Source organism: Nelumbo nucifera, chromosome 1 (genome assembly GCF_055504915.1).
Source record: "Nelumbo nucifera cultivar China Antique chromosome 1, China Antique-T2T, whole genome shotgun sequence".
NCBI lineage: Eukaryota > Viridiplantae > Streptophyta > Magnoliopsida > Proteales > Nelumbonaceae > Nelumbo > Nelumbo nucifera.
Window position 1 is genome coordinate 69,523,210 of NC_142649.1, and position 23,088 is coordinate 69,546,297.

Sequence of the window (23,088 nt, forward strand, 5' to 3'; positions counted from 1 at the left end):
TATAATTCAATGTCTAGAATTTACTTTAGATTTATACCAATCCAAATCTAGTCAATTGACACATGTATTCTTATCTTCTATCAATGGACTGGATATTGGTTCAATCTTGCCCAATCAAATATAAATCCATTATAGATGGACCAGTTCAAATCCAATCCAATAATTACTTTGGATCATTAAGTTTGGACTAGTCCAATTCAATATGCCTCTTTAGTTCGTCCAATTGTCCAAATTGATCTTGATTTAGCCATTTAGTGTGTTATCTTGTGCATTTTAAAAACAAATGAAAACCATCTGGTTTGATAACAAATTAGTTTTCAAAACAGAAAACATATTTTTGGCTGTACGTGTTTTTTTATTTTGTGTCTTCCAAAAGTGAAACCAAAATTGTGTTTACAGAGAACACGTTTTCATCTAGTGATTTGATGTTATGTTTTATGAATCATGTAATATTATTACTCCAAAATTTGTTTTTTAAAAACTTTTATTTTGATGGTCTTAGAAACATGATTTTGTTTTTGAAACAAAACCGATTTGTTTATGCAAAAGTAAAATTTTTAATAAATTTTGCAACTGAAATAAAATAAAATAAAAACTTGTTATTGTGGGAATCGAAAATCACAACAATACAAGTTTTTAAGCGTTTTGAAAATCCCAGATAAATACTATTAATTTAAAACCCGTTAAAAACAAAATTTGTCAACTGAACTGAAGCCTCTGTTATTTCAGAATATTTAAATATTAGCAAAAATATTTACTTTAAGGATTCATCTCGGCGAAATCACAGGTGCAGAAAGAAAGGAGAAATTTCTGAGAAGATAGAGAATTTGAGATGAAGGTGGAAATAAGGTTGGAGAGATTTGAACTGGAGGGAATCTGATCAACTTGCATAGAGCAAAAGCCAAAGGACTTGGGCCAAGTGCCTAACCCTGTGTTGCTCAAAAAGTCTAACAAAGTTGGGCACTCCGCGGTCTTTTCACATTTCAAACCTGTTACCATCACCAAATTGCGTATCTCGCAAAAGTTTGGCAGCTTGTCTGTCAATCGCTTGCTGAAATTCAAACCCTTTTTTAATCGACTCAGTTCTTACTATTTGTTGAATCCTTATCACCATCTGTCTTTCCATCACCGGTCACCAATGTTAGGACTAGGAGGAGCTTCTGAGTTCTGACCACTCGTGGTCGTAATAGCTTTATTCTTTTCCATGCATTGTTTAAAATAAGATCACAAAACTTGACGAATAATAGAATAGGTGGTTTTGACCACCCTCACCCTGACCAATGTTTAAAATATCAGTAATCATACATATATATAATTATATGTAATATATGTACTAATTTAATTAATCTTTTTAATTTTATTTGTAAAAAATATTAAAATTTACAATTTGAGGTTAAAATAGAGTTGTTTGGAGAAAATACCGGGGCAAGACACCTACACATAGATCTCAAAAGTTATCTAAAAAAAAACACTTCAATCGGATATTGGGTGCAAAGTTATGGCCTCCCTTGCATACACATTTAGTGTGCAACCTGTGACTTGTTCACTGGGTCAAATGAGTCAACGGTCTAAACATCCAGATCGAATGATTTCAATCAAGTCAACGGTTTTTACCATCCTCCGGGGATTTACTAAAACTGGACTCTAAATCTTAACCGGATGATAGTTTGAGCGGTTCAACCGGATAGGTCAACGATAGTTTGAAAATACTACCCATGACCCAACATAGATTCTCTAAGGAGGTAGAACCCCGGTTCATTGATTTTATGAACCGGCCCAGATTGGACAGCCATGGATCCATCCATCTTCTTAAAACTAAAGAGCTTGGTTTGTTCATGTTTCATTTTTCAACGCGTGTGTTTGAATCTCTTCAAAGGGTCTAATATGTATAGACTTGGACCCGATTTTGGAGTGTAAGTTTCAAACTTATTAATTTAGATACATGACAGCTTAATATAGTGCTAAGAGGGCACCTCTGCAGCTCTTCTCGTATAAAACTAAACCTGAAACCCTTAGATCTCCTGTTGCCTCCTCCGTTTGTTTCTATATTTGAAATTAATATAATATTGAACCTTTGAACTTGAGAGCTGGTATGCCTAACTCGCGTTTACTCTGAAAGTCTGAATCAATCTAGTTATTCTTTTCTTCAGAAAAATTCAACCTAGTTCTTCGTTGATTTTTTTTTTATTTATTTAGTAGACGTTGAATTGGACTACCCCACTACGAGCTGAACGTGTACCCCGACCCAATGTCAACCATATATCCCACCAATTCCCCTATAAAACCCCATCACCTTCTCTCCCCTCGCCCCCATCCTCATCCATCGTCTCCTCTCTTGTATGATTGTACCATTACAACTCCAGCAAGGCCTCATCACCATTCCTCTGTCCATTTTCCTCCAATCTTAACTCGCATTATCACCATGAAATTGATAAAAGTTTTCTTCATTCTGTCGGTGGTCATGGCTTTAATCATGGGTGTCACAGCTACTTCGAACCATAAAGAAGATGATGAAGAAGATGAAGTACTACTCATTGAAGCTGATCAAGTCGATACTGTTTCTGAGGGCCCCTTGGCTGAGAACCAAGAAGTACTTTCTTCTTCTCCTCCTCCTCCACCTCCTCGAGGAATAGGTCGGCTTTTAAGGCAGAAGAAGAAAGCACAGAAACGCCGATTGACCTGCAACAAATACCCGTGGATATGTCACGCCAAAGGGAGCCCAGGGCCAGACTGTTGCAAGAAGAAATGTGTGAACGTATTGACGGACCGCCTCAACTGTGGGATGTGTGGGAGGAAATGCAAGTACACCGAAATATGCTGCAAAGGCAAATGCATCAACCCATCCTTCAACAGGAGGCATTGCGGTGGATGCAACAACAGGTGCAAAACTGGGGAGTTCTGTGCATTCGGATTATGCAACTATGCCTAGATAATACAGAGCATTAGCTTCCACCTCGAAATTCAGATTCTTCTCTTCAACTCTAAACCATAAAAATGCAAGCCTTATATAGAATTAATTTTGTTCTTAATTCTTATATATAAATGTAGATGATCGATGTAACAGCATTCAAATTTCTGTCAAATAATGTAACGTCGATTTCTTCATTCTAGTTTGACGTCTGTTCTTACACTTGTTGGCTGTTTACTCCAAGGAATATGTTTAACAACCGAGATCCATGCACGTTGTTTGTGCAATGAGAGGACAGTAGGAAACTGCACTGAATTTGACCTTTTATACGTTATTGGCTTTTTGCATTGATGATTGGTCGATCGAGCCGGTCGACTTCGTGGATAGAACCCAGCAGGCAGCAGAATATTAAGCTAAACCACGCCTACCAACTCAGTGATCAGCCATCCATTTGGGATTGCTGCTTAGAAACTAGTAGTCATTGGCTGGCAAGGTTAAAAGTATCTACACGTATCAGCCGGTCCATATGGGCCGATATGTATCGTATCTGGACCCCTCCAATATGCCCTTACAGTGCGTGTATTGAGGATTGACCGGTTCAGGGGGGGTGGAGGAATTCTAAACTGGTTCCCCTAAATCGATTTCGAAAAACAATAAAAAAAAAAGTATCGATTTGCCTAATACGCCCCTATCGGAGTATTGGATGTATCAATATTTTGAACATTGCTTCAAAGAACTGACTTGGCCACTTGGCCTCAGACCCTTAATCACTGTTAGGATCACTTTATTTAATTTTACTTATTTATATATATAAAATAAGTAGTGGGATCACACAATAATGAAAAATAAGAATTTATTCATGTTTGACAAAAATGCTTGAAGAAAAAGCAACCTTGGGCCAGTTTATTCAATTTTTGTGGGACAAAATTGTCCCCATAAACTATTCAAATTTCCATATTGAATGTTCCTAATACAGAGAAGACAATAGAAATCCTATCATATATCTTCTCCATTTGCTCGTGAAGAAGACCTTTTAGAGGTAGTGGACGTGGGCCTTTTACGAATAATCAGAAGTATAGAGGAACAGAAGAAAAGCTTGCATCCATGGCAATTACATCCTCTTCTTCCTCGATCGATCTCTTCTCTCCTTCTGCTACTTCTAGTCTCTCTCAATCTCCGATGGCAATATTTCCATGCCAAGCGAGCCCTTGCCACTAAAGTAGCTCCTCTCCTCTCCTCCTTCACTAACTCCTCTAAGCATCTTTTGGTGGTCCGCTACTGCCACCACCACCACTTCACCTGAGACGATGGAGCGAAGTCTCACCATTCCCTGATGGTTAGAACTGCTAGAAGGAAGAAGCCTTAACCATGGCAGGACCATTCTCACCGCTGCCTTAACCATGGCCTTGGACGTTGTTCGTAACAGTTCTGAGTTCTCCCAAGAAAAACGATGAAATTGACACTGCCCTAGAAGAGAGAGCTAGAGGTATCACCATTAACACTGTTTGTTCATTTCAAGGACGAGACTAAGAAGTGCAAGTGTGCCGCTACGCACACGTCGACTACCCTCGTCACACCAATTATGTCAAGAACATGATTTATATTATTTCTCTATGATGGCCATTAATTATCATCATCATCATCATTATCATTAATTGTTGTTATTATAATTATTATTATTATTATTATTATTATTATTATGATTGTTAATATTATTAATATTATTATTACAAGAATTTTTTTGGTTATTTATTGTATTTTCTTAAATAAAATAAGGGGTAAAATATAAAAGCCTCCCCTTTAGTTTCATTTTAACAAATATCTCTCTAAACTTTTAAAAAATTTGACAAAAACCTCCCTTATGTCACTGGTCCAATGGAAAATTTGATTAATGCATCAGTTTTTCTTTTTTTTTTCCAAATGCCCATTATACCCTTTTATAAATTACTTTACATACAATTTTACAAAAATAACCTTATTTACAACTCAACAAAAAACCTCCCTTCGATCTCTTTGTCGTCTTTCACTTTCACTCTCTCATCCCGAACTCCATCGATTCAAGGAGAACTCTGTTTGAAACTTTACCGTCTAAAACGGAGTGGAATCCTGAAACTCCATCGTCCAGCTTCTCACAGTGGGACCCATGATGACCATACAAATTGCAGAATGCTTGCCGCATAAAAACTTGCCTAGGCCTAGCCTTTCACCTGTTTCATGGGCTCTGGCAGTTCAATCCTAGATTTAACTGGTGGTTTTGTTGCCACTACAACAACAAACAGTGTTTTGGTCTTCAAAGAGCCAAAACTACCAGTTAAATCTGGGGTTAGGGTTTGAGAGCATCATGCGAACCGGGCGAAGTTTTGTTCAGGAGAACAATTCAGGTTATATAAACCATTTGACCCACCTATTATATAAATCGTTGAAGGCTCAAAACTTTCTTCCAGTTTAGCATCGATAGTAGGGTATCGGAAACTTACAAGTTGAAACAAGGAAGGAAGAAATAGACAAAATGTTGACATTGGCTGCAGAAAAGCCTCTGAAATAGAAAAAATTTCTAACAAGGATACTCATACAAAATATAAAGGCATCAAAGATGAGAAGAAGGATAAGGATAAGGTTTCGAAGAGCAAGGTAGAGTAGAAAAAGAAGAAATGGTTTTGCATCGATAGTTGATGCTGGTTGATTGGTTGCATTTGCTCAATTGGGTGGTTTCTACTCTTTATCTATAATGCTATGCCGGTGTCTTTCCCTGGTATGACTTAGAGATATAGCAACACAATAGAAAATATATATGAGAATGGTTTGATGGTGAGAGGATCAAACCCTCATGTATTTATAATAGTCCAAGCAATTATAGTTTGAGTGAAATGCAAATATTGAGGTATTTGGATTAGAGTACAACACAACTAACTCTAGATAAGATACAAGAGAGATAAGTTTAAGATGAGGAGAGAGCGAAGATAACAGGTCGTGTTAAGACTGTCAATCATTATCCAATATGCCCCCTTAAGTGAAATGTTTGGGAAGGACATGAAGCTTGGATTGTAGATTAGCAAAGCGAGCACCACTAATCAGTTTGGTTAGAAGGTCGATGACCTGATCTCCAAAGGAAATAAATTGCATAGAGAGAGAGAGGGAGAGAGAGAGAGAGAGAGAGCGTTTGAGTACCAGATCCTGTAAGAAGTGAAAGTCGACCTCAACATGTCGAGTATGTGCACGAAAGGCTAGATGAGCGGCAAGATACGTGGCACCAATATTATCACACCAAATGATAGGCACATGAGGTAACGAATGACCCAAATCTTCCAATAGGGACCGAACCTAAAGAACCTCTATGGCGGCATTAGCACAAGCCCAAAATTCAGATTCAGTACTTGACTGGGCAATAGTGGGTTGCTTCTTAGAACTCCAAGCAATCAAATTACGTCCCAAGTAAATGAGAAAATCACCAATAGACCGTCAATCATCAGGGCAACCGGCCCAATCAGCATCCGAAAAAGGCTAAAGAGAGAGAGGAGCTGAGGTGGAGTAGAAATAAAGACCATGATTTGTCGTATGTTTGAGATATTGTAAAATACATTTAACAGCCACCTAGTGATCAGATGTAGGAGAGTGAAGAAATTGGCATACTTTATTGATAGAGAAGGAGATATCGGGGCGAGTAATAGTAAGATATTGTAAAGCTCCAACAGTGCTCCAATATTCCAAGGGATCTAAGAGAGCAACACCACTGAACTTAAAGAGTTTAGAGTTCATAGTCATAGGAGAAGTGAGAGGTTTGGCTTCGATCATGTTGGCACGCTATAAGAGATCTAAGATATACCTCCGTTAAGTGAGAATAATCCCATTTGGTTGTGTCATGATCTCCATTCCAAGAAAGAAATTCGTTGGACCAAGATCTTTCAGAGAGAAAGTACGTTTCAAAGTAGAGACCAGATCATTAATTGTAGATGGAGAGGAACTGGTAAGAAGAAATATCATGACATAGATTGACATATATAAGGTCACCATTCCCTTGGTGTATATAAATAATGATGGATTGGTTGAAGACATCCGAAAACCTAAGCTAAGACATGAATACCATGCACACGGAGATTGCTGGAGGTCGTACAAGGCCTTAATAAGTTTACAGACATGACCAGGAGCAGAAGGATCCTCAAAACCCTTAGGTTGTCGCACATAAATATCCTCAGAAACATACCCATTTAAAAGTGCATTATCAAAGTCTAGTTGTCGAAGAGGCCATCCAAGAGCAGTGGAAAGGGCTAGAATGGTTCGAATGGTAACCAATTTGACCACTAGGATGAAGGTGTCAGTCTAAACCCTTGTGCGACTAGACGTGCTTTACATCGATCAATAGACCCATCAGCACACCATTTTACTTTGTATACCATTTGGTTTCAATAACATGCTTATGGGGTTGGTGAGGTACTAAGGTCCACATGCCATTGGAAACAAGAGCATTAAACTTGCGCGACATTGCTTATCACCAACACGGCTTGGTAACGACTTTAGAGAAACAAGTGGGCTCATGAAGATCACCATGTAGTGTAGCAAGCAATGCTTTAGGAACTTGATAGCGTGAAGCGCTTTGAGATTGAGCCGAAAGAGAGCCGGTGAGAGAACGAGTCTGCATGGGATGAGTGCGAGTAGATGGTATGTGTACCGGCTAAGTAGAGTTGAGTAAATATTGAAGAAGCCAAATACTCCTCGGTGGGGAAGAAGTGGAAACACTACCTGAAAAGGACTAGCATTGGTCTAAGAGGCTGTCGGCGAAGTCGGTGGGTTAGTCAATGGCAATGGTGCAGAGACAGGCGGCGATGGTGCAGAAATTGGCGGTGATAGCGGAACAAATATAGTAACGCCAGTGTAATCATCAGAAGCCAGAGAAAGAGAAGGAATACTCGAAAAACAAGATTCATTGAAGACCACATGTCGAGAAATGTAAAATCGTCTAGAAGGAGGGTGGAAGCATTTGTACTCCTTGTGAGAGGAACTATACCCAATGAAGATGCACCATTGGGACCAGAAAGCAAATTCCTTGCAATTGTATGGGCGAAGCAGGGAATAACACGCACATCTGAAGATGCGAAGCAGGGAATAACATGCACATGGGAGGTTTTTATATTTTACCCTAAAATAAATTATTTGACAAAGGCAGTATGTGACATGTTGGCCCATGTGTCATGAGGGTTAGAATTGTCATTTTCACAAAAATGTTTTAATATAGCATTCATAAAATAACATCTATATGCATTTGTTAGGTCAGGGTTATAAATTATCATTTTTGCAAATATAAGTATTTATTGGTTAAGTGGCTCACTAAACATGGTAACCCACTTATTTGCCAAACATACCCTTAAGAACTATTTAATAAGAACTGATGTTGCTGAACCATGACTTGTGATACACTCGGATGTTTCTACATTTTTCTATGTTTATTGGCTTGCGAGTTACTTAAACCCAAGTGCATCTAGGTGAATCTCGTTCTCGTAGCCTGCATCCTTAGTTTTAAAACAAAGAGGAAAGGAGAGACCCAAGAAAAGTGATTGGAATTAAGGCTAAATGCAGGATTAGGTCAAAAAGTGCAAATCCAAACTTGGCCCAATTTTGTATTGTTTTGTACCGTGTTTGGTTGAAATTGGGTACAAGCACAAATTTCAGGATTGGAATTAACCTACTTTGAATCAAAGTTTGCTTCCATCTTTTCGTACAGACTTTTTGCCCCCATTTAAATGCAAAAGTGTTAAAAGTAGAGATGCATCAGTTTTGCAGTCACGCCCTTATTAAATGCAGTGTAATGGTTAATTGGCTACCTAAATGCACAAAACAGTACATTGACATGCTTCGTATGTTTATACATGCGGAGTAAGGCATAAACTAGGGACCCAAGTTGGGTGGGCTCAACCCGAGCCCAGACCGATCCAAGCCAAAATTTTGCATAGCAGGGCTTGCATACATAGCATGGGCTTTTTTATTTTTTGAGATGGACTTGAGCCCAGCCCAAGATAGCCTGAACCTGGCATGACCTGGTCCCTAATCTGACTATACACATGCATAGATATATAAAAATGTAGATATGCATTTATATATGCATACATATTTACATAAATATATATATACAGGTGTAATAAGTTGCTTTATTTTTTGGTAATAACTCGTGATCATTCTTCCCCTTCCTCCCTTTATTTAGTTATTTTAAGGAGCTTAACTTTACTTCACTTAGAACCAAACTGGGTTCCTCTTATTGGGACTTGCTTCAATTCTTAAACAGGGCCCACTAAAAGCAAGACGTATCCCTTCATTTTCAGAAGGTCAACTCTCCCGTCAATTTCCCTATAAATTAGAGTTAATACCGTCACTCATGCTTTCACCTTCATTCATCCCATCACCCATCAACACTTGCTCCTCTGCTGCAACAAGTTACAGTCTTCCATTTTGTTACGATGAAGTCGATAAGGCTCTGGATCGTACTCGCAGTGGCAATGGTTTTAATTGTAGCTGCTATTGCAGTGGCAACCGAAGATGATGATGATGATAGTGGCTCGGACGCTACAAACGACTCCAGCCATGAAGCATCGTTATCTGTGTCTGTAGGAGGGAGAACAAGCCGTTTCCTCGCAGCGAAAACCCCCAGTAGCAGCCAAATGACTTGCGATAAATTCCCTCGGATTTGTCGCGCAAAAGGGAGTCCAGGGTCTGACTGTTGCAAGAAGAAATGTGTTGATGTGATGACGGATCGCTCTAATTGCTGGATGTGCGGATACAAGTGTAAGTACCCAGAGGTATGCTGCAAAGGAAGCTGCGTGAACACATCTTTCGATAGGAACAACTGTGGTGGGTGCAATAATAAGTGCAAAAAGGGGGAAACCTGTGCTTATGGACTCTGCAACTACGCTTAATTACAAGTTTTTGATATACTTTTCCCTCTGTTCCTTCTTTCATATAGAGCATTTAAATCTTCAAATGTGGAATTTCTTTTATTTCAATTATTAATAATAATCGTCCTTTCCCAATAATCAACTCTCCTCCCTTCCTGGGGAAAACAAATAAAGAAAGAACACAGCCTAACTATGATGTTGTGGAGGTTCGTTGAAGCATAAATGGCTGTAATCAACTCTCCTCCCTCACCTCAGACGTCGTACTACATATCCATAATTGCATTTTTCCTCTGGTTTTACTATTTGTATTTTTATGTGCAAATAAATTGCAAGTTGTAACATTAGTTCCTTTCTGGTTCTTACAAGTATTTACTTTGAGACACATTGATATCATTGTTTTTTAGAGGAACATTGATATTATTTTTGTTTCATTTAGTTTAGCATTATTTCATTCCCAACCAACCAATTGATTTAAGGCTCTGTTTGGTGCGCAGGAATAGAAGTCCAGAATCGGAATCAGAATGAACCATTCTGATTATGGGTGTTTGGTTGGGGGGAATCGGAATCCAATCGGGATGGCAATCCCCTTTTCGTTAATGGCCATTCCCGACCCACCCCCTGGAATCAGAATTTCATTCCCACTCTTTCACATAAAAAAACAAATTGACAAAAACACCCTCAAACCCCCCTCTCTCTCTCTCGTTACTCCCTCGTTCAGAACCGAAACCCACCTCATGTTCAGTTTCTTTTCCAAGCGAAGGGACTGCGTGTGGCTAGGGGTGTCAACGGACTGGATTTGGTCCAATTCAATCCGATCCAACGTTGGTTCATTTATAAATAAACTGCACCAAATCTAATCCAAATCTATACAAACTGGATTGGATCCAGTCCAATTGAAATGCAAATAGATTGGATTGAGTCCAACTCGGTCTAAACTAAATGAAAATTAGAACCCATTTTCTCACCAATTTGTATTGATTAAGGAACCAAAAAAGTTTCAGAGGTAAACGGCAATAGTAACAAACACAACTGAGGATTTCATTTGATATTCTTAGTTGTTGTAGGTGAGACAAGTTAAAAGGATTACAATATATAATAGAACTTACCTGGTTCGGAATTTTGGCCTGAGGTCGGTCAATGCAACAGGGGAGGCTTCATTGGTTTCTGTCGGTTCGTCTTGGACGACGATGATGACTGAGATAGAACGAAAAATTGCTTCACTCCTCTCCGATCTTTGCTACTACGGAGGGAATCTTCTTGGATTACGGTTAAGATGGTAAATCACAGTGAGGCAAATATTCATTTACAAGCTTCAACAGATGATGACGATGAGAATTCGAACAATCTATGCTAGTGCCGACTCGAAATGGAGTGAGAACCAAAAGGGACCTTCACCGCTGTAACTCTACTAAGGAGAACAGAATGATAGCGATAGAGAGAACGGGTGAGTGGGAGAGAAATTGAGAGAAGAATGCTGCCGTTACTAGGAGTTGCAGCGGTGGTTCATTTGGGACGACAATAACAAGGGAGAGGAAGCTAGGTCGGTTGGGTCGATAAGATAACGAGAGAAAGGGAGAGGAAAAAAGTGGGAAAACTTCGGTGGATGAAGGTTCGATCTCCTCTATCCACCACCTCTTCGAACCGCCAAAGAGAAGAGCCACGACCGCCGGAGAAGAGTTGCCGAATGTTCGAACAGGTTTTTCAGAACTTTGAGCCTTCGAAGGTTTCTTTGAGTTTCAAAGTCAGATGGTTTCGATTTTGATTTTGATTCAAATCGGTAGTGTTTGGCGAAATGGCGATTGAACTATTGGGTTTTGGTTTTGGACCGACTCAAACCAATAATAATACGGGCGATTTTATTTTGGGTTGGTCCAATCTAATAACTATAATGGATTATCCAAAACCGACTTGATAAGATTTGGATTGGTTTGGATCCAACCCAAAACCGTCCAATTGACAGCTCTACGTGTGGTTACTCATTTTCCAACCATGACTAGGGTTGTTCACGGGTCGGGTTGGGTTGGTTTACTGAGATTTTTCCAATCGATCCAATCTGGTCGGGTTACCTAAAATTGAAACCGAAACCGACCCTATGTTAAGTAAAACTGACCTGGTCGGGTTGGGTCAGTTTCGGCTCTAAGTTCAGCCATGCTTGAGAGTCAAATTGTATTAGAGATTGTGCTTGAGTTGAGGGGCTAAGGGGGGCGGACCAAGTTAGAATAGAAGTTATCAAGAAAATAGAAAGTCAAATTGTATTAAAAAAAGAAGACTGAAATTTGTATATTTCAAGAAACCTTATAATCTAAGTAAAAAATGACACTTAATTATAATTGTAATTGATTGCCTATTTGGTGTAAAAGATCATAAAAAATAGGATCCATTTGATTCTTTTTTTTTAACTTTTCCAAAAAATTTTATTGTCTAGTTGTCTTACAATACTTGCCATTAATGTCATTCATAACTAGAAGACTAGAAACTAAGTTACGTTGTAACTAGGATAGAGACAACTTACTTAAATAGGAACTAAATAGGCTGTAACTACTAATTAGGAACTAACTACTAACTACTAAGTCGGTTTGGTTTGAGTCGGTTTCGTTTTCACACATGAAAACCGAAACCGACCTATACCATCGATTTATAATTTTTTACAACCCGAAACCAACCGATATTAAAGAAAACCCATCCAACTCGAATTGGATCGATTTAATCGGATTGGATCAGTTTGGTCGGGTTGGATCTTCTTATGAACAGCCCCAACCATGACTGCTGCATGCCCTTTGAGAATTCTCTGTGTATTAGTTTAGCGATGGACGGTTTGGCTGAAACGGTCTTTGGTTTATTCTCCAAGCGTCACAAAATCAGTAAGTACTAAGTAAATGGAAGAATCAGATCATGAAGAAATAATGGAAGAAACCCAAGACCTTATTCTCTCTTTCATATATTTTTTTTTTGATTTAGTGCCGCTTCTAATTAATCTATTGCACCTTGCTACTCAATGCAATACAAGAGAACCTTTCTTGCCTCAGATACCCAAGAGCTACCTAAGATTCAAGTAAGTCTGTTACTTTTTCTTTCTTTTCACTCTTTTTCTGTATGTCTGTGCTTTATGTTAATTTCCTGAAAGGAAAACCGTGGTTATTGGTTAAAACAATTCCTCGTCTAATCAAACAGCATTTATCCTTCCCCCCTAAATCTTGCTTCTATATGTCTGCATGCCCTAGTGAAGCGGGAGCTTTATATTGAAATCTGTTTTATTATGTTCATTTTACAAAATGTGAATATTAAGAAACACCGAACAATAGGTCTAAAACAATTATATTGAAATCAAGTAATCAACTACTATATGGTTAGAGATATAATTGAAGGTGCCATAAGAAAGAACTGAATTGTGGGTATATTAATTAATGTACAGGAAACAATGAAATCTATCTATATTTTCATAACTAATTTTTACTAGGCCACTTATTAATTTAGAAGAACTCCCAAATCTGATTTATGAAAGCCATTTCCATGGGTCAATAGGTCGATCTGTCAATGGACTCCGAAATCTGATACTCAATTCAACGTCTTATCTAATTAAAAATAAAAATTATATAAATATAACTAATGAACTTTATATTTAATATTTATACACATTTATTTATTAACGTATATTAAAAGCTATTGTTATTTTAAAACTTTTTTTTTTTTTAATTTCTTTTGTGATTTTAAGAACAGTTTTGGATCAATCGGATCAGGTACGAATGTTTCTAGATCCGATCCGGGGACACGGGATGTTGGAAGTTGGAACATGGAACTTGGAAGGTCCACTTTGCCCGACTAGGATACCTCGGGCATACTCATTTGCCGCCTACAGGCTATAGGGAGGCGCCGCGCCCTGTGCGAGGTTCGACCTTCGACGTTCGCTTTTGTTGCTAAAACGGACGTGGCTTTGTTATCCACCGACAAAAAAGCACAAAAGTTGTTTCTAATTAAAAAAAAACGCTGACCTACCTTTTGTTTTACGGACCTGATGACCTCTTTTTTTTAGGTCAAGCCCACCTAGCTAGAAGCTTACTTCATTCTCCCTCAATATAATAATATCAAAAAATTAAGCCATATTATTTCTTCCTTTGCTTGATTTCTCTCTCTAAATTTGAATTTTCCATTGAAGCCTAACTTCCGTCCTATATAAATTCTACATCGCAGAGCCGTTGAATTAGACCACCCCACTAACAATACTTCCGTCTCTTCCTGTAAATCCTCCTTATATAAACCCTTCCGCCCAGCTTCATTTTCCATCCCCCGGTTTACGTACTATCAAATCTCTCTCTCTCTCTCTCTCTGTGTCTGACAGTCTGAGCACCATGAAGTCATTAAAGATGCTCGTGATTATCTTAGCAACGATGCTGGCTTTAGCAATTCCTCTTGCTGCAACTCCGGCCGAAGAAAATGTACAAATGGTCGGGGTTGATGAAGATGACACAGTTGACGACACTACTTATTCTGATGATGAGCCTGAGATCCCCTTGACGGAGAGCGAGCAACCATCTTCTCTCCGAGGGACTAGCCGATTCCTTGCACAGGTGAAGGGTCAGGCTGTAATGACTTGTGATAAATTCCCAAGAGTTTGTCGCGGCAAGGGGAGTCCGGGACCGGATTGCTGCAAGAAAAAGTGTGTGAATGTGTTGACGGACAGGCTCAACTGCGGGATGTGTGGGAGGAAGTGCAAATACTCACAGATATGTTGCAGAGGCGAGTGTGTGAACCCACTGGTTGACAAGAAGCATTGTGGACAGTGCACCAACAAGTGCAAGAAAGGGAGCAAATGCGTATACGGGATGTGCAGCTACGCTTAATAAAAATTTTCACATTACAATCCGGCTGCATATCGGGAACATCTTACGTTATCATTCATGGGGAGATGTTCTTGATATGCGGCTCGATTATCGTGTGAACAGATAGATGTTCATATATACCATTATAAGCCCAGCAAATCTGGACTATTAGTTTTCTAGCAAATAGGATTCATTGTGTATTATTTAATAAGGCCGGGCATCACTTCATTTGATGTCCTTTGTCATATTTTCCTGACATATTTTGTAAATGTCTAAGTCATTGTTTTAGATTCAATTTTCTTTTTTTGGTAGAAATATTTTAGATTCAATTTGATACATATGTTTGTTGCTGTAAGAAAAACTTCACATTTCAAACTCTATAATCACCAAATCCAAAGGGTTCTAAACCCTTTTTCATGAATCATCTCTCTCTATATATATATCTTTATCTCTACAGACACACAAGGCTATGCTTGAATCTTCGAATGAAATAATCTTACAAGCAAAATGGAAAATCGCAACCACGGTCTCAAAGTTAAAAAAAAAAAAAAAAAAAAATTCCTTACTACTGTTTGGGAGAGCTTTTGCCGTTGTAAGCTGGGCCTCACATGGGAACGCCAGTAACTGTGTTTGGTAAAACTCCAATCTTCTCGGGAACACCAGTGCTCAACCACCTTACCTCAATTAATACAACGCGCCCCAAAAGCAGAAGCTCTTACTACTATGTAACCAAGGCTGTGTTCGATTGCTTGGAAAGAAATTTACACTGATGCAAAATCATGGCAGTGTAAATGATTTGAAGTATAAATTCTGACGTATTTTTGTTTCAATTTTTAACTTATTTTATTTGATTGCAATACAAATAGAATAAATTAAGACATTAAACAGCACAAAGTAAAACCCAAAATAAAATTAAATGAGAATTTGCATTTTTTATATTTGTACTCATATACATTTGTATTAGTACAAATAAATTTGCACTGCAATCAAATACAGCCTAACTTAAAAAATCCAAGCTTTGTTATTTCTTCATCATTTAGCTTGAAACGACCGTAATGAAAATATTTCGTTGCCCACTCTCAACAGGAATTCATGTTGAAAGTGGATATCCATGTCACACCTGTCTCTTTACAGTGTTTGGTTTGAAGGAAAAAATAGGGAAAATAAGGGAAATGTAGGGAGTTTGTATGGATTTCTCTACCTTTTCCTTCAAACCAAATATAACCTTAATTTCTCACAAAATCAAAACAAGATAATTCCATTTGTTTATTAAAATTATTTTTTTTTTTAATTTTATGAATTTCAAATATATTTCAAGGTTATAATTTTTGGCCCTCCACTGTCTCTAGTTGCTCTTCGATCGATCCATTCCATATAAAGGTTATTTGAAAGTGTGACAACTTTGGCTCCTATTAAATTGTAGGTAAACCCTGTTTTTCACGGCAGATCGATGTTAATGCCACCTCATTGAGCATTCATACATTAATTTTGACAAAAATGAGGAGGCATAGATTAATCATCCATCATTAATAGTGATCCTTGGCTACCGTTAGAATATAAAAACCTATTTGGGTACCTCACCTAATAGATTCCTTGTATCAAAGCCTATTTGATCAATTGGTCTAGTGTAGACCTGTTTATGGGCCGGGCGGGTTCGGGCCGGGCGGGTTTGGGCCGGGCTTTCACTTGTCATTAAGGGAAATATGCTAGGCCCGAGCCTAAGCCCGGCCCTAATAAAAAAAATAATTTTCCCTATTCAAATTAGAATTAAAAATTCAGATAGTTTTTTTTTTCCTATTTAAATGAACAATGGGCCTACAAGATGGTTTTTTTCCCCTTTTATATTTTAAAACATAGTTTTACATTCTTAAATCAAAAAAATTATTCAAATGGACATAATCACATTACTCACTTTAAGTCTAATATTAGGTCGGGTTAGGCCGGGCTCGGGTCGGGCTATTTTGACAAAACCCGAGCCCGGCTCGAATTTATTGCGGGCCGGGTTTTCTGACCCGAATTTAAGCCCGCGGGCCTATAACCACGTTCAAGCCCATCCGGGGGCCGGGCCAGGCCGGCCCGTCGGGGCACCCGGCCCATGAACAGGTCTAGTTTAGTGTTCAATCATCACTGCCCTCATTATAATTAATTAATTAAATTTCAAAAGAAAAGTTTGGGCATGGATCTATTTGTTCACACTTCAAAACTAATAGGCCTTCACTGAGATCATGTGTTAGAGAATAAAAACCTAGCTGTTTAGGGACCTTACCTAACCAAGGTTTTAAGTTTTGATACATGCCAATACGTCAGATGGGGTGTATGGGTGTATGGGATGGACTCTGCCCACGTCTACCCACATAACATCGCAGCCACACATGAAGAATATATCATCCTCCTACATAGTATTATGCAGAGGGAGATGTTCCCAATTCACGGGGATAGTGTGTTGTGGGTAGACGTGGACAGAGTTTGTGTGGATAGGAGATCCGAGTCATCGATGAGTCACCATCAATACTATACATATAAACCAATGCATTGCAAAATTTCAATTATTGCAACCAATAATTTAAGCTTTTAGATTGAATCGTTTCTAAAGAACGATTTTTTTTTTTTGAGTCTCATCAATCGGACGTTAAATTGAGGAGAAACTGGACACATTTCAACATGGATATCAATTCTTGGCAAGAATTCTTGTTGAGTGTGGGTAGTGAAATTTTTCCCAACTGTAATTCATCCTATATTTTTTGATAAATTCGCATCTGAGAGAAGCTTGATGTATAGCCTTTATTATATATTTTTCCAGTGCTTGTACCCATTAATATCAAGCTTTAATCTTTACCATATGCATTATTAACATTTTTAGCCTTCCGCCACGTTAAATTATAAATTAAATCTACATTATATACAAAAGTGTGAATGAGGAGGTATTGGCTTCTAGATTTTTTTCTTTACTAAAATATCCCTCATCTTGAATTTAGTTCATCTCCATTGAAAGGACAGAAAATGTAATTAAAAGAATACCATTAAGTACATTCAATTATCTCTCATTAAGTCTCACATTTAAGTCATTAAATAAATCACATTCTCTCTCATTGAATCTAACATTTATACTTTTGTTTATTATCATTACACTAATAAATCCATACACAATAATTATTAATAGAATGAAATTTTATATTTTAAAATAAACCTAGAAATGAAATCATATTTTCCATCTAGGTCATGGGTAAGTGTTTCAACCATTTGGGTCAAATGGATAATTTCATGATGTCATAAATAAATAATATAAATTTAGAAATATACAAAATACAAAAAAATATAGAAAAAAAAGGATTTTTGAAAAAAAAATGGACATATTTCTATTATTATATATTTGTCATATTAAAAAATAACTATGATAAAAGAGACATAATTTTATTAATGATGAACATCAAATATACAACTTAAAACCGATTGGAAATTAAACCATCTTTCTATCCAGGAGGTGGGTTGGTGGTTCAATCTTTCGGGTCAAATAGGTTAATCCATGATGTATAATTAAAAATATTTTTTTTAAAATAAATAGTACAAAAAATATGAAACAATTTTGGGCACATCTATGATATTATATACTAATAATAAAAACAAAAATAAGTATGATAAATAATAATTATTTTAACAATGATATAAATGAAATGCAAAATTTAAAACCAACTTGAAAATAAAACCATTTCCATATCTAGATGGTAGGTAGGTCAATGATCTAACATTCCGGGTCAAATGGGTCAATCTATGATGGCATAACTAAGTAACAAATATTAAATACATACATACATACATACATACATAAACTCAAAGAAAAATATAAGCTTTGTAGAAAGCATTTTGATACAATTCTATTGTTATATATTCACCATATTAAACAAAAATAAATGTGAAAATAAGAATTACTTTCATCGATGATGAAAATGGAATACATGATTTAAAATCAACTGAAAAAGTAAAATGGTTTTTCCATCCAAGTGGTGGGTTAATGGTTAAACTATCCATGTCAAATGGATGTTATTATTAAATAATAAAATACATAAAATTCTAGAAAATTTAGAAATTTGTCGATAATTTTGATTACATTCTATAATATTATATATTCATCATATAAAAAAAAAGTGTGATTAATGAGAATTATTTTCATTAATGATAGAAATGGAATAAAAATTAAGATAAAAAACAAAGAGCATTAATGTCTAACATATAACCCGATTAACCATGTCAAATTGTTCAATAATTTAATTAGCTAGGTCATCGTAGGCAAGTGGTTTGGTAGGGATGCAAACATATCAGATTAAATTTGAATTAGGGTATATTCAAATCTGATCTATCCAAAGATTCGACCAGATCTCATAAAACATTGATTCGAATCTGAATCCGATCAAGATGTTGGATATTCGAATTTGATATGATCTGATTTAATTTTTTAAAAAAAGTAATAAATTATTAAAAGAAAAAGAAAAATATAATAGTTGAAAGAAAAAACAAAAAATATAAGTATTTTCTCAACTATTTTCATCATATAAAAAGTTTAAAAAATGTAATATAAATAATATATTTATAAATAAATAATAAATAACATATATATTATATATAAATAATATATACTATATATATGTATATATAATTAATTTGACACAATATTAAAAACCAATGTTCAAACAATATATTAGAATTGCATTTCCTCTTGGTAAATAAGTAATTTTTATTATCTCATAAATTAAATACTAAAAAATAAAAATATAGATTTTTTTTTAATTTTATAAGAAAATTTGAACATACATTAATATTATATATTCTTCATATTAAACAAAAATATGTTTGAAAAAATGAGAATTGTTGTTAGTAAAGATAGAAATTGCTAAAATACAAAGAAAAAAATGAATTAATGTCTTAATCATAGTCAATTTTCCTGGTTAAATAGGTTAATGGTTCAACCAGTAAGGTCCTTTGATTATTAATTATTATCACCATCATCATTTGATACTGTCACGTTCAAAAATAAATGCAAAAATAAGAACTACTTTTATTGATGATGAAAACGAAATACATGATTTGAAATCAACCGAAAAAGAAAAAATGGTTTTTTCATCTAAGTGGTGGGTTAGTGGTTCAACTATCCATGCCAAGTGGATCAACATATGATATTATTATTAAATAATAAAATACATAAAATTATAGGAAATGTAAAAATTTGTAGATAATTTTGGCTACATTCTATAATATTATATATTTATCATATAAAAAAAGTGTGACTAATTAATTATAGAAATGGAATAAAAATTAGGAAAAAAAATAAATAGCATTAATGTCTAACACATGACCCCACTAATCATATCAAATGATTTACTGATTTAATTAGTTAGGTCATTGTAGGTAAGTGGTTTGGTAGGAATGCAAACAAATTAGATCATATTTGAATTAGGGTATATTTGAATTCGATTTGATCCTAAAATTTGATCGGATTTCATAAATCTTGATTCTAACCTAAATCCGATCAAATGGTTATTAGTCAAGCTAAAGACTAATTAAACTCCTGAGCTGTATATCATTGATCCAACAGTACTCATGACCATCACCATCACAATATTTCACCTTATATATATTGATGTAGCGCGATCCGGTCACTCCTAACTGGCACTCACGTGGCTCCTGGAAGATACCAGAGAAGAAGAAGATTCCCGGGGGAGTTACCCGGCGGGAACACTCCGATGGTTAAGTTAGTACTCGATAGGAGAAGCAAAGAGAAGATGAAGGCTAAGAGTGAAGATAGCACGAGTGTAGAAGATCAAGATCCCCCTCCTCCTTGATACTAAGCTCCTTATAGCAGAAATCTGTTACCTCTGGCCCATCGGCCTCTGACAGGGCGGGTATAACCGCCACTGCCAACCTGCCGCAACCGTTATTGGCAGGGCTGAGGTGGCACGTGCGGGGCCGTCACTGTTGGGTACGTGCCTGTCAGGTGTAAGACACCTTCTAAAGGTGGCAGGCACGACACTGCCTGACGAGGGACATGGCTGCTGTCACCAGATTTGTAGGGTATGGCGGTCAGGCAGGAGATCTTCCTGCCCTCCTTTATGCGGCTCACCGAGCTACCACATACCGGGGTGCTTCGGGGCAGATAGGTCTCTACCTCGAAGCACCGAGGTGCTTCCTCCCAGTGGGGGGAAAGCTTGGCGTCTCATAGGGGAGAGCCCGGGCTCTCCGAGCTAGGTGGGAGACTAACTCACCGAGGTGTTAGCCCTCGACGAGTTGTCAGTCTTTGACTTGGCGTTTCCTTCCCGTCGAGTCGAGATCATGCTGCCAGGCTGGAATATTCACCAAGCCAGGTCATGCACACATGTTCTTGGTTCATGGGGTTGAGCCAAATCGTCCTCCATCAATTGCCCCCCACACCCCGTGTTGGGGATGGGGCCCCAGTGTGAGGAGTTCACGGTTCGTCGGGCGAATTTGGCTTGATTACTCACACTGTCACGTTAGATGGTTCAATTGCTGGACCGGCTGGACATTCGGTTCTTTACGGGGGAAAAACCCACGTCTCGTGCAACTCACACGCGGACGTCAGGCACTTTATACTGCGCGGACGCCAAAAAACGCGCTAAATTAAATTTGCATTGAGAGTCTCGCGACCGGTTTCTTTGAGGTCCGTCGGATTGATCAAATCTTGACCGTTGGTCACCGGGCCCCATGTCTATAAATAGCGGGGTTTTGGCATTCTCTTCTCTGCTAAGTAATTTTCGCCTTGAGCTCGTGTCTAAGGTCTCCAGCTCAGGTCTTTCAGCTCGTTTTCGCCTATTTTCGGTGAGTCCCTAAGTCTTTCCTTTCTTTTTTCTTTCTTCTTTTCTCAGCCCGTTCTCCCTTATGTCTAGTGAGAGTAGCTTTTCGGATGAGCCCGAGATGGGCACTTCGGGTCATGGTGACCCTTCCTCTGCCCGGCCTTCCTGCGAGGCACGGGCAGCCTCGGGTAAGTTGGCGTCCACCTCCCATCGAGGTCGGGTGCCGGACCAGTTCGGTCCCTCTACCCTGACGCCGGAGAGGCTTCAATACCTCGTCCAACAGTTCAACCTTCCTTTTGAATACTTCTACAGCCTTCCTACTGGCAATTTCCCCTGGGAGCATGGTCCGAGCGAGGTCGTGATCTTCAGAGAACAGCTCATCGGTGGGCTTTGTCTCCCTCTTCACCCCCTTATTCCCAAGGTGTTGGGGCGTTTCAGCATCACGCTGGATCAACTCCACCCTAACTCTATTCGGAATCTGGTGGGAACCATTTCCCTCTGCCACGAAAAGCAGTTCTCCTTGGACGTGGACATACTCTGCTCTATACTGCTGATAAAAAAGAGCGCCTCTAGCGCTCCCCCCAAGCACGGGTAGGTCTACTACTTGTCTCCTCACCCAGGTTTTAAGCTACTGCATAAGTTCCCGAGCAAGGTCCCGGCCTGGAAGCGGGACTACTTCATAGTCTGGGCTAGCATAGGGTGGCCCTTCCTCACTAGCTGGAGGGTGGCTACTTAGGCTACCAGCATCGCCCTCAACCAGCAGACGTGGGAGACCTTCCATTCGTGGGCTCAGGCTGAGCTCGATCATCGGGAATACATCACCGAAGGGAAGCTCATCCAGGCCGGTTTGAGCCCGGGTAGTTTTATTTCTGCCTTTTGGTGCTTTGCTCTTATTCACTTGTTGTCTTTGGATTTACTGACGCCAACTTTGTTGTAGGCCCCATGGACGAAGAAGAGAGAATCACAACTACCAGGCTCCTCAACCAAATGAAGAGGAGGAAGAAGCGGACTGCCAAGAAGGCCGCCAAAAAGGCTCGTGTGGAATCACCGAGGGCTCCCTCCCCAGAACCCGATCATTCCCAGGCTCCTGCCCATGAGACCGGGCTCAACAATGCCCCTCCAGTGATAGATCTGGAGGTTGATTTTCCACCCCAAAGACCTGAGGCTGCGGGGGGGGGGGGGGGGGGGGGGGGGCTGGAGAATGAGTCAGTCGGGCTGCTGCTGAGGCTTCGAGCTCTACTGGGGCGGCTGCTGAGGCTACAGAGGGGTCGGCTCAGCATACTGTAGAAGCGGCGGCGTCCAGCTCAGGGACCGAAGAGGAGGAGTTCATCTTGGATCCCGAGGTCAGCCTCGACCTAAGTAAGAGGGGCGTCATCAATGCAGAAGTCGTGAGTTGGGCCGAACTCTCCCCTGGTCAGCTCAGGGGTCGCGCTGCAACCCACATCATGGTGGTAAGTTCGTTTTCCATGAGCCAACACTCTGTCTCATCCCCCTTCTTTCTCCTTCTCTCTTCTTTTTTTTTTCTTTTTTTTACTGACTAGTTTCCTTCTGCTAGGCGAACACAGCCGTGCATGCCTTAACTTTCCAATCTGACAAACACTTGAGGCGTGCTTTGGTTGTTGAGGAGTCATCCTGCGTGGCTCATGCCGAGCTGAAGGCAACACAGGACAAGGTCCTTCAGT

General features: G+C 38.6%; 2 protein-coding genes across 2 annotated transcripts; both read left to right on the plus strand.

The window, feature by feature from the left end:
* The first annotated feature begins 704 nt into the window (after positions 1–704).
* On the plus strand, positions 705–3,223 carry LOC104594057 (uncharacterized). The gene has a single exon (XM_088896535.1). It carries the CDS (start codon positions 2,249–2,251, stop codon positions 2,927–2,929), a length of 681 nt encoding a protein of 226 aa, XP_088752661.1. The 5' UTR covers positions 705–2,248; the 3' UTR covers positions 2,930–3,223.
* Positions 3,224–13,984: 10,761 nt separating this feature from the next.
* LOC104594055 (uncharacterized) lies at positions 13,985–15,000 on the plus strand. Its single transcript, XM_010254175.3, has one exon. It carries the CDS (start codon positions 14,136–14,138, stop codon positions 14,625–14,627), a length of 492 nt encoding a protein of 163 aa, XP_010252477.1. The 5' UTR covers positions 13,985–14,135; the 3' UTR covers positions 14,628–15,000.
* The last annotated feature ends 8,088 nt before the right edge of the window (positions 15,001–23,088 follow it).

Excerpts from the sequence above, each read along its gene's own strand:
- LOC104594057 (XM_088896535.1), top strand. The coding sequence starts at position 2,249 with ATGTCAACCATATATCCCACCAATTCCCCTATAAAACCCCATCACCTT.
- LOC104594055 (XM_010254175.3), top strand. The coding sequence starts at position 14,136 with ATGAAGTCATTAAAGATGCTCGTGATTATCTTAGCAACGATGCTGGCT.